This window comes from Capricornis sumatraensis, chromosome 12 (genome assembly GCF_032405125.1).
Source record: "Capricornis sumatraensis isolate serow.1 chromosome 12, serow.2, whole genome shotgun sequence".
NCBI classification, from domain to species: domain Eukaryota; kingdom Metazoa; phylum Chordata; class Mammalia; order Artiodactyla; family Bovidae; genus Capricornis; species Capricornis sumatraensis.
The window spans coordinates 33,891,457-33,906,248 of NC_091080.1; the positions used below are offsets into that span (position 1 = coordinate 33,891,457).

The following is a 14,792-nucleotide window of genomic DNA, read 5'->3' on the forward strand; positions in this document are numbered from 1 at the left end:
CACACACACACATAGAGTGTGTAGCTTATGAAATAGATATCCAAAATGACCAGATGAATTAAAAGCATATGAGTTTAATTATTCTCCTGTAAAGACTACAGTCTACTTAAAAGTAGTGCAACTGAAGTTTCATGTGACTTTCGTTTGTCTCTCAATTATTTTCTTTTTATCCTTTTGTGGTTTCCATCATATTTGACCAATATCCTATTTTAATGTGATTTTTATGTCATCACTTTTTCTTCTCTGCCTGTTTAACTTGTCCTTATGTAGCACTTATTTTCACAGAGGCCTCTATGACTTTGTGGCAGCAGGAAGAAATATTAAACCAAAAAATTGTCAAGCAGCAGGGTGTAATGCAATACATACAGGTCTGGGTGTCAGACAGATGGGCCTGGTTCTAACAGCAGGATACCTGCTTACTCACCAAGAGAGCATGTCTATAAAAGTATGAATAATGAATAGTTAGAGTAAGTGTTCTTGCTGTTAAGTTGCTAAGTTGAATCTGACTTTTTGCAACCCCAGGGACTGCAGCCTGCCAGTCTTCCTTGACCTTCCTATCTCCTAGAGTTTGCTCAGACTCACATCCTTTGAGTTGGTGATGCCATCCAACCATCTCATCCTCTGTTGTCCCCTTTTCCTCCTGACCTCCATCTTTCCCAGCATCAGGTTCTTTTCCAATGAGTCAGCTCTTTGCATCAGGTGGCCAGAGTCGTGGAGCTTCAGCTTCAGCATCAGTCCTTCCAATGAATGTTTGGGGCTGATTTCCCTTTAAGATTGACTACTTTGATCTCTTGGCAGTCCATGGAACTCTCAAGAGCTTTAGGCTTATTAAATAGTGCCTATTAAATTATGTTTGTCTTCACCATTCCTAGAGAATAACAGGAAATAATAATAAGGAAATTGTTTGTAAGTGCACTGGTGACCTGATTCATTGGGAAGCATTTTTTTCTAACAAACAGCAATGTTAGCAAGGGAACATCTCTTGTCATCTGGAAGATACACTGTAAAGGGATAGATGAAAAGAGAAAGCTGAGAAGATACCTCTCAGGTTCGGCTGCCACCTTTAATCATAGCTTGGCTCTTAGGGCTGCAGAAGATAAAACACAAACAAGCCAAAAACCTGAGTGAGGAATTTAAAAACTTGCACCGCAGAGGAAAATCTAGGGTTTAAAGCAAATCATTAACTATTTTTCAGTGTCTTTCTTATTATTTAGGTAGGCCACATCACTGGGAAAGGAAAGCAAAGATTGACAGAAAAGAAGTTGGGAGCAAGAAAGACTTTTATCAAGGGTTTTCATAGGCATTGAGTTTAAGATTTCATAAAATGTCACAATTCAGATAAAACAAAGAATACAGTGTCATTCTATTGCAGTTTTTTTTTTTTCTTTTAATCTAATTTTTTTTTTTTTTTTTTTGTCTTTGGAGGGGAAAAAGCTGCATCTGTCATAGAGAAAAAAAAAAAACCGGCTAAAGATGTATGATCTTGTTCAACATTGCTGTAGCATGCTGTCTTAAATCACAGGCTTGAGCAAATGAATCCCTCGTGACCTCTACTTTCTTCTTCTTTCTAGGTGCCTCCCATACTCCTTGATAAGCAGTTCTCTGAATTCACTCCAGACATCACTCCCATCATTTTGGCAGCCCATACAAATAATTATGAGATAATAAAACTTTTGGTTCAGAAAGGCGTCTCAGTGCCCAGACCCCACGAGGTCCGTTGTAACTGCGTTGAATGCGTATCTAGCTCAGATGTGGACAGTCTCCGCCACTCTCGCTCCAGACTCAACATCTACAAGGCCCTGGCCAGCCCGTCTCTCATTGCCCTGTCCAGTGAAGACCCTTTTCTCACAGCCTTTCAGTTGAGTTGGGAGCTCCAGGAACTGAGTAAGGTGGAAAATGAATTCAAGTCAGAATATGAGGAGCTGTCTCGACAGTGCAAACAATTTGCTAAGGACCTACTGGATCAGACAAGAAGTTCCCGAGAGCTGGAAATCATTCTTAATTACCGTGATGACAACAGTCTCCTGGAAGAACAAAGTGGAAACGATCTCGCGAGACTCAAATTGGCCATTAAGTACCGTCAGAAAGAGGTGAGTGTTGCTAGACTTTATCCATCAAAATGCCACAAGAACTTAATCACAAGGGGGAAAAGTTGGTACTCCAAAATTAGGTTGGGGTCTTAAAGTATTTTCTGTTTAACTGTAAGTGGATGAAATGTTGGCCAGATTACTGATTATGAAACACATTTAGGAGTGGCAGTAAGTGGTTTAATAATTGGTGATGTTTTTTGACATCTGTATTAAAATATACACATTTACTGGGGTGAAAATGGTAAAACTAATGAATTCTAGACTCTGTATGAAGAGTTCTGATTCTGCCATTTATAAGTCTTGTTCCTTTAGAGGGTCACACAGATTTCTTTGAGCTTTGGTTTTCTCATCTGCTTAATGGACTTAATATTTATATTTGATTATATATATATACTTCTTTATACATATAAAATATTTTTCTCACAGATTTGAAGGAAGTATAAAGTGAGTGGATATGTATGAATGCTCTGAGTAAATTATAATGTATGATATTAATAAAAATACATTGTTAGAAATTATTACTAAAAGAAAGCTTTTAGTCCAACAGCAGGTGGAAGTTCTAAAACTTCTCTCACATCTGGCTTAGTTTCTTTATTTGTCAGGAATGAGAAGTTAAAGAAGTCAGTTGCAGGAGAGTAATACAGTTTTCATTAGATTTCTGTGAATTTGAATATTAAATGAGGAAAATTCAGATCTATTATACATATTGCCTAGCGTAATTGTTTTTTGCTTCTATCACTGATATTGAGTAAGTTCTCAAAAATATGCTTACTTCTACCTCCAAAAAATATTGGTTTTCTTTTCATTGGTGAATTATAGTAATTATTCTAGAACAAAAATATTGGAAAACTACATATATAAGATGAAAAAGAAAAAGAAGCTTCTGAAAAAAATGTTTTTAATTTTTTTTGAGTTGGCCCTGAATATTCCACAGTAGCCCTGGCTGCATTATCTGTTGCTACTTACTAAGTACTTAAGGTTCAAGATACCTGAATTTGCTTCTTTGAGTTTATCCTATAGTTCTTTGGCCAGTTGTCACTGAGCCTAAAAGTAATTAACAATCTTTTCCCTCAACAGCAAAGGAAATGGCTTCTTTTGTGTGTATTACCTCTGACTCTAAAATCACATGCACTAGGTTGAGCCATGTCAATACAATCAACTCATTTTTTTACGGTCTTATGTTTAGAACTCAGGATTCTGTTTTTTTCCTAAGATATTAGAATAATTTTAATATGCAACTAGAAGAAATTAATGAAAAACTTCACTTGACTAAAGATGGTTTTTCTTTGCTTAGATCCTTTTGTTTATTTTAGGAAAAGACTCAATTTCAAGGTTTATTGAACAAAGAGCCACAAATTGAGTCCTTGGTTAGGTATGTTAGAAGCAAAGCAATAGAAAACGTTTGATAATTTCTAACACTTCTTTGAAGATGCTTGTACTTTTTGTTTCTGTGAAGTTATGGAATTGGAGGGTGGTAGAACCTAACAGTGCAGCAGGATGAAGGAAGGCTAAAAACACACAACATGTAATAAGAAAATGTGAAGTAGTAATAGCTTTTAAAAGATACATTTTTTAAAATGACTCTGCATTTGCATTTTATATTTTAGTTTTTGAAATAACAATGGAGGGGGAAAAAGCAAAATTCTTACAGAATTGTTCTGGAGTATCTCATTCAATATCAAAGAGCATATTTCCCTAGAGTTGACAGTTTTTCAAGAGCAAAGTAATGTTGGATGGCTAATAATGGCTTTATAGAATCAAGAATAAGATTTTACATTTACATACATTCTTTGAAATCATAGATTGTGTTTTATGAAACTTACTCCTAAACTATTCAAAAATTGCTGATCTGAAAATACTTGATAAGATTTTCTAGTAAGAGCATGTGTGTTAAATAAAACTCTACTTTAGCATAAATGTCTTCCCGTTTACTTTTTTTTTTTAAAGGGCATAGACTGAACCGGAAAACTTTTTTGAGAAAAAGTTTTATTGGAGTATAGTTGATTTGTAATGTATTAATTTCAGCTGTACAGCAAAGTTAATTATACATATTACATATATCTACTCTTTTATTAGAGTATTTTTCTATATAGGCCATTACAGAGTATTGAGTAGAGTTCCCTATGCTACAAATCCTCACAAAATACTAGCAAATCGAATCCAACAACACATTGCTCTATACCTTTTTAACCACAAGTTCTCCTTGTTTCAGTCTACAAAAGTTTGAGGTTTGTCTTTGACCCATCCATCTCTGATGTTTTAGGATTGCCTTCCCACTAATGTTCACATGGCTGAGTCCTACTCACTCTTAAAACCTCACTCAAAAAAAAAAAAAAAAAAAAAAACCTCACTCAGTTCTCTATTCCCACAATTCTTCCGTACAACCTTTAGGATAAATGCCTTCATTATACACAGAATGGCTGCACTGTATTGCTATATTTTACTTGCCTTTTCTAGGACACAATTGAGAGACTTCACTTCACTTCACTTCACTTTTCTAGGCTGTCAGTGTCAGGAACACATTTGTCTCATTCATCAGTCCTACTTCAGTACCTGATAGAGAAAGGATGCGCCATGTGAATTGATCTCAATATGCTCAATATGAATGCATTTGAATAAAGTTTCAAAATCTCTTAGTTCTGGAAGGCTCCCTGCATGTTTCCTTGCCTGATTAATTTGCAGTGTTTATGTTAATAATGGAAAGCAATTAAATATATTTTTTGTATGAAAAGGTTGCAATGCAATCCCTATATAGCTCTTCAAATTAAAGTGAAAAAAATATATATAATCTCTATATGGTCAACAGCTTATGTTCTTTTAAATTTACTTTTCCTTTTCTTGAAGGTAAGTCAACAGTTTTGCAACATTAACTTTCAACTTGGTACTAATTTGGGTTCTTAGAAATTAAGGGAGTTGTTAAAGAGGAAGGAGAGAAATCAACATGGGGACAGCCCTGGACTCATACCTGTTTATCCTATCCTGGAGCAATATGAAGAGATTTGTATCAATCAGCTGCTTTCTATAGCAGGTGGTATCAGAAACTTGGGACTGTGTGGCGAACATTGGCTCTCTCCTCTTAGATCCTTTGGATTCTGGTGGCTGGTCAGCAGTTGTGTATGAGTTTTGCATTTGCTACAAATTGGGCAAGAAGAGCTGACCTTTGTTAGGCACTAAGTTCAGTTCAGTCGCTCAGTTGTGTCCAACTCTTTGCGACCCCGTGGACTGCAGGATGCCAGGCTTCTCTGTTCATCACCAACTCCCGGAGTTTAGTCAAACTCATGTCCATTGAGTCAGTGATGCCATCCAACCATCTCTGTCGTCCCCTTCTCCTCCTGCCTTCAATCTTTCCCAGCATCAGGGTCTTTTCAAATGAGTCAGCTCTTCACATCAGGTGGCCAAAGTATTGGAGTTTCAGCTTCAACATCAGTCCTTCCAATGAACATTCAGGACTGATTTTCTTTAGGATGGACTGGTTGGATCTCCTTGCAGTCCAAGGGACTCTCAAGAGTCTTCTCCAACACCACAGTTCAAAAGCTTCAATTCTTCGGTGCTCAGCTTTCTTTATAGTCCAATTCTGTTAGGTGTATAGTCTGTTAGGCATATAGTCCAACTTTGCTAGGCATCGACTGTCTTTTAATTCTTCATTTTCTTCATTTCTCACTCTTATTCAAGTGTAGGATGTCTAGAATATACCTTTCATATTTTCTTGTGTCTGGTAAATTCCACATCAGAATATGGATAATTTGGAGGGAAAAAAATGTCTCATACTATTGGGACATTGTCTCGTGGACATCAAACAACTATTATGGAAGAATGGCAAAGGGAGTACTTCTGGGGAGAAAAGTAAGCAAAGGGTATTGCGTACAGTGTTCCCCTCCATAACTAAGACTTTCCTGCTGAAATAACTTTGAGAGTTATTCACCCAAGTAAATATGATAATGCCTTTGTCTTAGTTTGCTTTACTTAGCTAACACAGAATGGGTTATTTGAATTTGATTTGGTATTACTTACCACGTCCCTCTCTTTTTTTCTCTCTTCTCTGTTTTGAATTGTTTGGGGAACATTCATGTGTTCAGATCTCTTCTTAAAAACCGCTTTCTCTGGAAGTATGCCCTTAACCTGTTTTCAACTCAGAATTCATCATTGGTTTCTCTTGCTATGGCAGCAGTGTTGCTTCATTACAAGTACTGTTTTGCCCCCTGCTTGTTTTCACTTTTGGTTTCTTCCATTCAACACCTTGCCTCTGGTCCTACCTCCTCCAATCCATTGACCACGGCACCACCTAAGGGTCTTTGTTTTGTGTTTTAGGAACAGTAAATCTAGGGATAGATTTTCAGGTATAGCACTGAAAGCCCCCTGTCTTAGAGAAGCCCTCTGTTTGGTCATCATAAATCTGAGCATGTGAGCTCTGTGTAAAACATTGCAGTGTCTTTCTCACTCTCGCAAATAAAGTCTGAATTGTCACAGCTCACTTCATATGGATTCTGCCTAAATCGTTAGTTTCATTGTTCACCATCACTGCTCATAGTTCACATTTCAGTCAAATGCAAACACTAATTGTACTGCTTTCCTACGTTGGGCCTTTCCACCCAGGTCTCTCTTAACATAAAAAGACCTCTGTCCTGTTTCATGTTGCTTGCCCATTGTTGCAGGTTTTGCCGGATCTCGGTAAAATTGCCTGAGAGGTTGTTTTTAAACACTGCACTGCTGCTTCTATCCCAGTGCTCAGGACAGTTACACAAAAAGCCCTGGAAATGCAGAGGTATTTTTTAAAAGACTACCCAGATAATCCTAATGTGCTGTCAAGGGGAGTAAGTACTACTTGAAATTATATATCAAGTTTAACTCATGAATTAAAACTTCTTTAGATTTCCTTGACTTTCTCAAGTAGAGAAGACAGAGGTTGCCAAATGTAACGTTATCAGAAGCACCTGAGCAGCTTTTGGAAGTAACTCTCCTTTTGGCTCAGCTGGTAAAGAATTTGCCTGCAATGCGGAAGACCTGGCTTCGATCCCTGGCTTGGGAAGATCCTCTGGAGATCTTCCAGAGGATCCGGAAGGAAGGGAAAGGCTACCCACTCCATTATTCTGTCCAGGAGAATTCCAGGAACTGTATAGTCCATGGGGTTGCAAAGAGTCGGACACAACTGAGTGACTTTCACTTTCATGAATTTTCTTTCTCTCAGCCCCAAGTGCAGAAATTCCCCTTCAGTAAGTCCTTGCATTTGTGGCATAGCACAGAAGTCCTCTCAAGTTCTTCCCATCTCTCCGTCCTCATGTCATCACCCACCCTGTTATGGTTGCCCTGATCCTGATACCTTTCTTTCTTCTTAAGGTCTATTCCACTGCTAACAGGATTCTTAGAGCTTTCATTTATCTGCAAAGTAAGATCCAAGAGTTAGGTAGGAAAAAAAAAATCCTACTTTAAAAAGGAAAGTAAACCTATGCAAAGATGGAGGGGAAGGGGTCAAACATTACTATTCTCCTGTCACGTGATAGAGGAATGAAAACTTTCCATCTGAGTGTGCATACCTAACCATACCTTCTTTCAGGTAAATTTCTGGCCATCTAAAAACTATTGGAGATAGCTTTTTGTTGGTCTCAAGTAACTCATCTCTGATGGTTGAAAAAAATTCTATAAAAGTATGAAGCCTATGAAATGGATATAATTCTCTTTCCCACGCCTAATAATGTATGTGATGTTATACCAATTAGCTTTTGAGTTTTTGTTTTCTCACCTTTAAAATGGGAAAATACTGCCTACTTCATGCTGCTGCTGCTGCTGCTAAGTCGCTTCAGTCGTGTCCAACTCTTCGCGACCCCATGGACTGCAGCCTACCAGGCTCCTCCATCCATGGGATTTTCTAGGCAAGAGTACTGGAGTGGGTGGCCATTGCCTTCTCCGGCCTACTTCGTAGGTCAGTAGTTAAGGTGAAGCATGATAATACAGGTCCAGACGTAGGCGTACTTCCTCGCATGTAAGTCCATGGAAGGGTAGCTATTACATTTAGTTATTATTGTTATGATAATTGCTTTGGTTATCCCTTCATGGAACCTCAGTATAAAAAGCTAAGGGCGTGCAGAGAAATGATATATACCACTCTATTGAATGTCCTGCAGCAAAAAGAGTGGACTTCATCATTAAATGTTTTAATATGTATACTGAATATTTATATAGGCCTCATGGGTTTCATAGCACTTTTGAACTGTGAGTTTGGAACTGACACATACACACTGCTAAAAATAAATGATAAATTAAAAAAATTTTTTTGAAGTTTATCATTACAGTTTATTATTATAATCAGTATGCCAAACTATTTATTTTAAAACAATAATCTCATCAAAAATGCATAATGTGTAAACATTATGCCAGAGCCTAGGGTTGTCCATGCTCTAGTTCTTCCATTATAAGCTTTCAAAAGTAACTTAGATTATTACACACTCAATTATTAATACTCAATTTATTATAAGCTTTCAAAAGTAACTTAGATGTATTACACACTCGATTTTAATTTGTCCTCCTGCTTTGCATTTTTTAAATATATTTTAGGCACTGATTATGTATGCCCTTTGAACCTGACTGCTGCCTGCTAGACCACAGAATCAGGAACTCTTATCACACCAGCACTTATCAAGAATGCCAGGCATATGGCAGAGTTTTAATACATGAGCTACAATGAGTGATGTAAATAATTAAGAGACTTGTATTAATAAAAGGGGAAAAAACCTGCATTTCTTTAGCTTACTTTCCTTTTCCTCTGTACTTGGGAGCACACTCACTGACCGATTTCTGGGCCCTGCGTCTTGGTCCTCCAAGTGTGTTCACACACCCGCTGTTGCTACGCAAAGGCAACACGGTAAAAGCTTCCTAACGCTTCTGCCCACCCACTCCTGGGGACCAAACATTTCAGCGCCTGCCACTGGATAGTGGATGAAGCAAATGCCTGTTCAGGACTTGTGAGCCCAGCTGACAGTACTATGACAGGTCATTAGGCATTTAATTTAACACTAGGTTTTCTGAGCTTGGAATTCAATCCCCATGTGTTTCTTTACAGCTAATTAATGACATGAAACCACTTTTTCCTAATTCGTATCTGAAAGTGATTGTTTCTGTTTCTTCCACAATGAAATATGAAATGGTATATGTCTACAACATTGTATAAATTCACCCTTTTGAACAGCACTGAGTGGAATGTGATAAATTTATATCTTCCAAAACATAAAATACAAGCTTTAACTTGAAGTTAGATATAAAATATGACTTGTATTTGATGTCATTGATGTTCAGTCACTAAGTCATGTCCAGCTCTTTGCGACCCCATGGACTGTAGTCTACCAGAATCCTCTGTCTGTGGGATTTCCCAGGCAAGAATACTGGAGTGGGTTGCCATTACCTTCTCCAGGGGATCTTGATATTGTTTTAATAAATACAAAAAGGAAACAACTAAGTGACTTATTTTCAGAGAGGTATACACTTTTGTTGACCTAACAAAAATCCATTGTGTCCACAGAACAAGCAACTCTTTTCAACGTAACTTTCATTTGCTGTAGACATCAACTAAAAACATTAGGTTAATGATAATATCTTTGAAAAATTTCACTGTGTATTAGACACCCTCTCTGGTCCTTCAAGGGGCTTCCCTGGTGGCTCAGATGGTAAACAATTTGCCTGCAATGTGGGAGACCAGGGTTCAATCACTGGGTCGGGAAGATCCCCTAGAGAAAGGAATCATGGCTACCCCCTCCAGTATTCTTGCCTAGAGAATTCTGTGAACAAAGGCTATAGTCCATGGGGTGACAGAGTTAGATACAACTGAGCTACTAGCACGTTTTACTGGTTCTCTGAGGAATAACTTTTCTGTATCCAACTGGGACTTCTGACTCCACTGGAGTGGGTTGCCATTGCCTTCTCCAAATTGACAAATGAGTAGCAATAAAATCAGCCCCTATTCAGATCCTATCCTTTCATTTGTCAGCAGTGAAGAACCCTGTTTATTGCTGCTTTTGCACAAAACTTCCCACTTAAGTTTGAGGGTTTTGTTTGGGTCATAATTTAATGTTTCATATCTTCTCCATCACTCATCACAAAACAAAATTAAGAATTACTGCTTTTCAAAATCATGAATTTAACAGCTTATTCCAGCCCACATACAGGAGTAAAATACAAAAACCAAATGGGTTGGCAAAGTATTATTTTTGTCAAGAAAACCTAGTGGCTTTGAGATACAATGTAAAATCCTGCTCGAGGTCCTTGATAAACTATGCCAATGAGAAGGAGCTTTTACACTTCTCCATACCCTTATTTTCCTCTGACCATATGTGGCATATTCACAGGTTTTCTCAATAAAGGTTAGTTATGTTTTGTCTCAAGTCTTGAGAAAAGAAATGTACAGTGAAACCCTCTAGGATGTATAATGCCTGTGCTATAATATGGCGATTTATGAGCCTTAAGCTTAATTCTGAAGCTGTGTGTTTATTGACTGCTTCTCGGTAATATAGAACTGGGAAACCAATCCCATAGGATTATATTTTTATTCTTTGTAGCACACTCTGTTCCCTTTTTCCATTTGGCTTTAGGGAGCACTCAGTGGTGTGCCTTCTGCTGCTATGGAGAAATACTGAAAGCTTTTTTTTTTATGGTTTTTACCTTCATCTGCCCCCTTGCAAGCTCCCTGCGAGTTGTAAGAAGGCCTGCTTTTCCTCATTCCAAAACCACCACTTCAGTTTTAAATGCGAGGCTCCATTGTTGTTTTGCTCTGTGGCATTCCCTAAACTCAGTGATTTTTCCCAGGTGGCTCTGGAACACGCAGCCCAAAACCTCTTTTCTTCCTCTGCCACATTCACCTCTAATATTGGGTAGTGGGGAGCTGGAAATCTTATTGGCAGCTGCTATTAAGTAAACATAGGAGGAACCTAGTGGTTGGGTTTAGGGGGCTCTGGTCAAGATAATGCTCTTTCTCTCTCCAAGTGCAAGTCCACACGTGATTGCAGGGTGTGTATTCTATGCTGGAGACAGAGGACAGCAAAATGAGAAGACAGCAAGTCCCAGGCCAAGTTTGGGTTTCTTCCAGAAATGTCCTAGAGCCTAGAATTTTTTTTGGTTAGCAATGTTTTATTTCAAAATGCTAAGACTGACTTTACATTTGCTATTCGGACTCCTCTTCTTAAATAACCCCCTGGTATCAGTATCACAATGCTTATTGTGAATGGGCTTTTAAATACTGTGTTTAGAAAACAGCATTTATTATTTATTATTTTTCTGATTACATGGCATTATATGCCAGTTATAAGAAATGTGTGATATCAATAAATATGATATTGACAAGTCTGTAATCACATAATATTGCCAATATTCAGTTTACTTTTTAAATAAATTCTTATCATAAATAGGTAGAGCCTAGAATTTTATTCTTGCTTAGATAGTACAATGAAATCCATGTATGTGTGTGTGTGTGTTTGTGTACTTTAGCACTTAAGCAGAAAATGCTGTTGCTGTTGTTTAGTTACTAGGTCATGTCTGACTCTTTGTGACCCTATGTACTGCAGCCCACCGGGCTGCTCTGTCCATGGGATTTCCCAGGCAAGAATACTGGAGTGGGTTGCCATTTCCTCCTCCAGGGGATCTTCCTGACCCCATGATTGAATCTGCATCTCCTGCATTGACAGGCAGATTCTTCACCACCGAGCAACCTAGGTATAAGCTAAAAATAGATTTTTAGCTATATTGCATGAACATTTTATATGTTATGTCCTTCATTGATAATGTTTTCTCATTTTCTTCCCTCCTTCCTTCCCTGTCCTCCTTCCTTATTCGGATTTTCACTTACTTTATGTAAGAGAGTCTTTTCTGTTTGCTACTAGTAAGTAGCTGATGATGCTGAAATCAAAGACAAAAGCCTTGTCCTCAGATAACTACGAGGGTATTAGGGATGGAAGAAAAGTCCACGCAACTGTCACCATGTGGGCCACAAAGACTGTGGCAGAGCTTCTTCTGGAGCCCAGGAAAATGCTGCCTAATTTGGTCTTAGGGTCTTAGGGGAGGCTTCCTGGAACAGAAAAGGGCTTGCTTAAGTTTCTGTGGAAACCCAGGAATCATCCAGGCAGAGAAGTTACGAAAAGTCAATATGGAAAGAAACACCATGTAGAACTGCAAGGAGGCAAAAAAGAAGGTGGAGAATCCCTTCATTATTATTTATTAATTAATGTCCGTCTGATTCCTTTTTTTTTTTTCCATTGTAGTATAATTGAATGACAATTTTTTGCTAGTTTCAGATATACAGCAAGATGATTCTGTTTATATATGTTCTTTTTCAGACTCTTTTTCATTATAAGTTATTCAGTTCAGTTCAGTCGCTCGGTTATGTCCAACTCTTTGCGACCCCATAGACTGCAGCATGACAGGACTCCTTGTCCATCACCAACTCCCAGAGTCTGTTCTGAATATTCTTGGAAGGCCAGATGCTGAAGCTGAAACTCCAATACTTTGGCCACCTGATGTGAAGAACTGACTCATTTGAAAAGACTGTGATGCTGGGAAAGATTGAAGGTGGGAGGAGAAGGGGATGACAGAGGATGAGATGGGTGGATGGCATCACTGACTCAATGAACATGGGTTTGGATAGACTCCGGGAGTTGGTGATGGACAGGGAGGCCTGGCATGCTTCGGTTCATGGGGTCACAAAGAGTTCGACATGACCGAGTGACTGAACTGAACTGAACGGAAGTGAATCTGCTAATCCCAAACTCCTAATTTATCCTTTCCCCTCTTTCCCTTTGGTAACCATAAATGTGTTTTTTAAGTCTGTGAGTCTGTTTCTGTTTTGTAAATACATTCATTTGTATCATTTTTTAGGTTCCACACTAAGTGTTATCATATATTTGTGTTTGTCTGTCTGGCTTGCTTCACTTACTATGATAATCTCTAGGTCCATCCATGTTGCTGCAAACGGCATGATTTCATTTTTTATGGTTAAGTAATAGTCCAGGTATATATCTTCTTTATCCATTCATCTGTTAATGAAAATATAAGTTGCTTCCATGTCTTAATTTTTATAAATAGTACTGCTATGAATATTGGGGTACATGTATCTTTTCAAATTAAAGTTATCCTCATTTCTGGATATATTTCTAGGAGTGGGATTGCTGGATGATATGATAATTCTGTTTTTGTTTTTGAAGAATCTCAATACTCTTTTCCATAGTGGCTATACCAATTTACATTCCTACCAACAGTGTAAGAGGGTTCCCTTTGTCTCCACACCCTTTGTAACACTTATTATTTGTAGGTTTTTGATGGTGGCCATTCTGACCCATATGAGGTGATAACTAGTTGTAGTTTTGATTTCCATTTCTCCAATAATTAGCAATGTTGAGCATCTTTTCATGTGTCTCTTGGTCATCTGTATGTCTTCTTTGGAGAAATATCTATTTACTTCTTCTGCCCATTTTTGATTGAGTTGTTTGTCTTTCTAACATTGAAATGTATGAGCTGTTTGTATATTTTGGAAATAATCCCATGTTGGTCACATCATTTACAAATATTTTCTCCCATTCCGTATGTTGTCTTTTAGTTTTGTTTATGATTTCTTTGCTGTGCAAAAAAAGAAAAAAAGAGCTTTAAAGTTTAATTGGATCCCTTTTGTTTATTTTTGCTTTTATTTCCTTTATTCTAGGAGATCCAAAAAGTATTGCTGTGATTTATGTCAGTGTTCTGCCTCTGTTTTCCTCTAAGAGTTTTAGAGAATCTCTTCATTCTTTCCACCCTCATTCCCACCCCATGGCTTCTGCTTTAGCATTTTCTTCTGCCTGACGCAGTAGAAGGCTTCTTATCAGGCCTCAGCTCATTATTATCACTTTCTTGGTAAAGACCCAGAACACCAACCCTAGTTACTGTCCTCTTCCTTCACCCTTGGCTTCCCTGGTGGCTCAGGCTGTAGAGCATGTGTCTACAATGCAGGAGACCTGGGTTCAAGCCCTGGGTTAGGAAGATCCCATGGAGAAGGAAATGGCAATCCACTTCAGGACTATTGCTTGGAGAATCCCATGGACAGAGGAGCCTGGTAGGCTACAGTCCATGGGGTCACAGAGTCAGACACGACTGAGCGACTTCACTTTCTTTCCCTTTCCTTCACCCTTTACTCTCAGACATTCTCTTTACGTGACAATGTTGATATCACAGCTTTTTATCACAATCCAAAATCATTCTGTTTATTTGTGGGTTTAATTACATTTTTATCTATCTTTTTTCACTTCTTATCTAAGTGTTATCTCGTCTGACTTGATTATCAGTGAAAGCCCAGTGGTTGGTATAGTGCTTAGGACATAGGAGTCTGAATCAGTTCAGTTCAGTTGCTCAGTCGTGTCTGGCTCTTTACAAACCCATGAATCGCAGCACTCCAGGCCTCCCTGTCCATCACCATCTCCCGGAGTTCACTCAGACTCACGTCCATCGAGTTAGTGATGCCATTCAGCCATCTCATCCTCTGTCGTCCCCTTCTCCTCCTGCCCCCAATCCCTCCCAGCATCAGAGTCTTTTCCAATGAGTCAACTCTTCACATGAGGTGGCCAAAGTACTGGAGCTTCAGATTTAGCATCATTCCTTCCAAAGAAATGGTGATAAATTAGAGGAGTGGCAGGGGCTGAGATTAGAGAAAAATGACAGAGAATAGATTGTACAGGGCTGGAATCAGCAATCCTAAAGAAC

General features: G+C 38.4%; 1 protein-coding gene across 6 annotated transcripts in view; it reads left to right on the forward strand.

Moving 5' to 3' along the window:
• The window catches only part of TRPC4 (transient receptor potential cation channel subfamily C member 4), a 143,555-nt gene that overhangs the window by 37,762 nt on the left and 91,001 nt on the right, over positions 1–14,792 (forward strand). For 5 of the 6 annotated variants that reach the window (XM_068984286.1, XM_068984287.1, XM_068984288.1 and 2 more), the window contains exon 2: positions 1,572–2,090. The exons of the other annotated variant lie outside the window; for it this stretch is intronic. In XM_068984286.1, the coding sequence (XP_068840387.1) occupies positions 1,572–2,090 (519 nt within the window). The remainder of the gene's footprint in view (positions 1–1,571; positions 2,091–14,792) is intronic. 6 annotated transcript variants of the gene reach the window in all.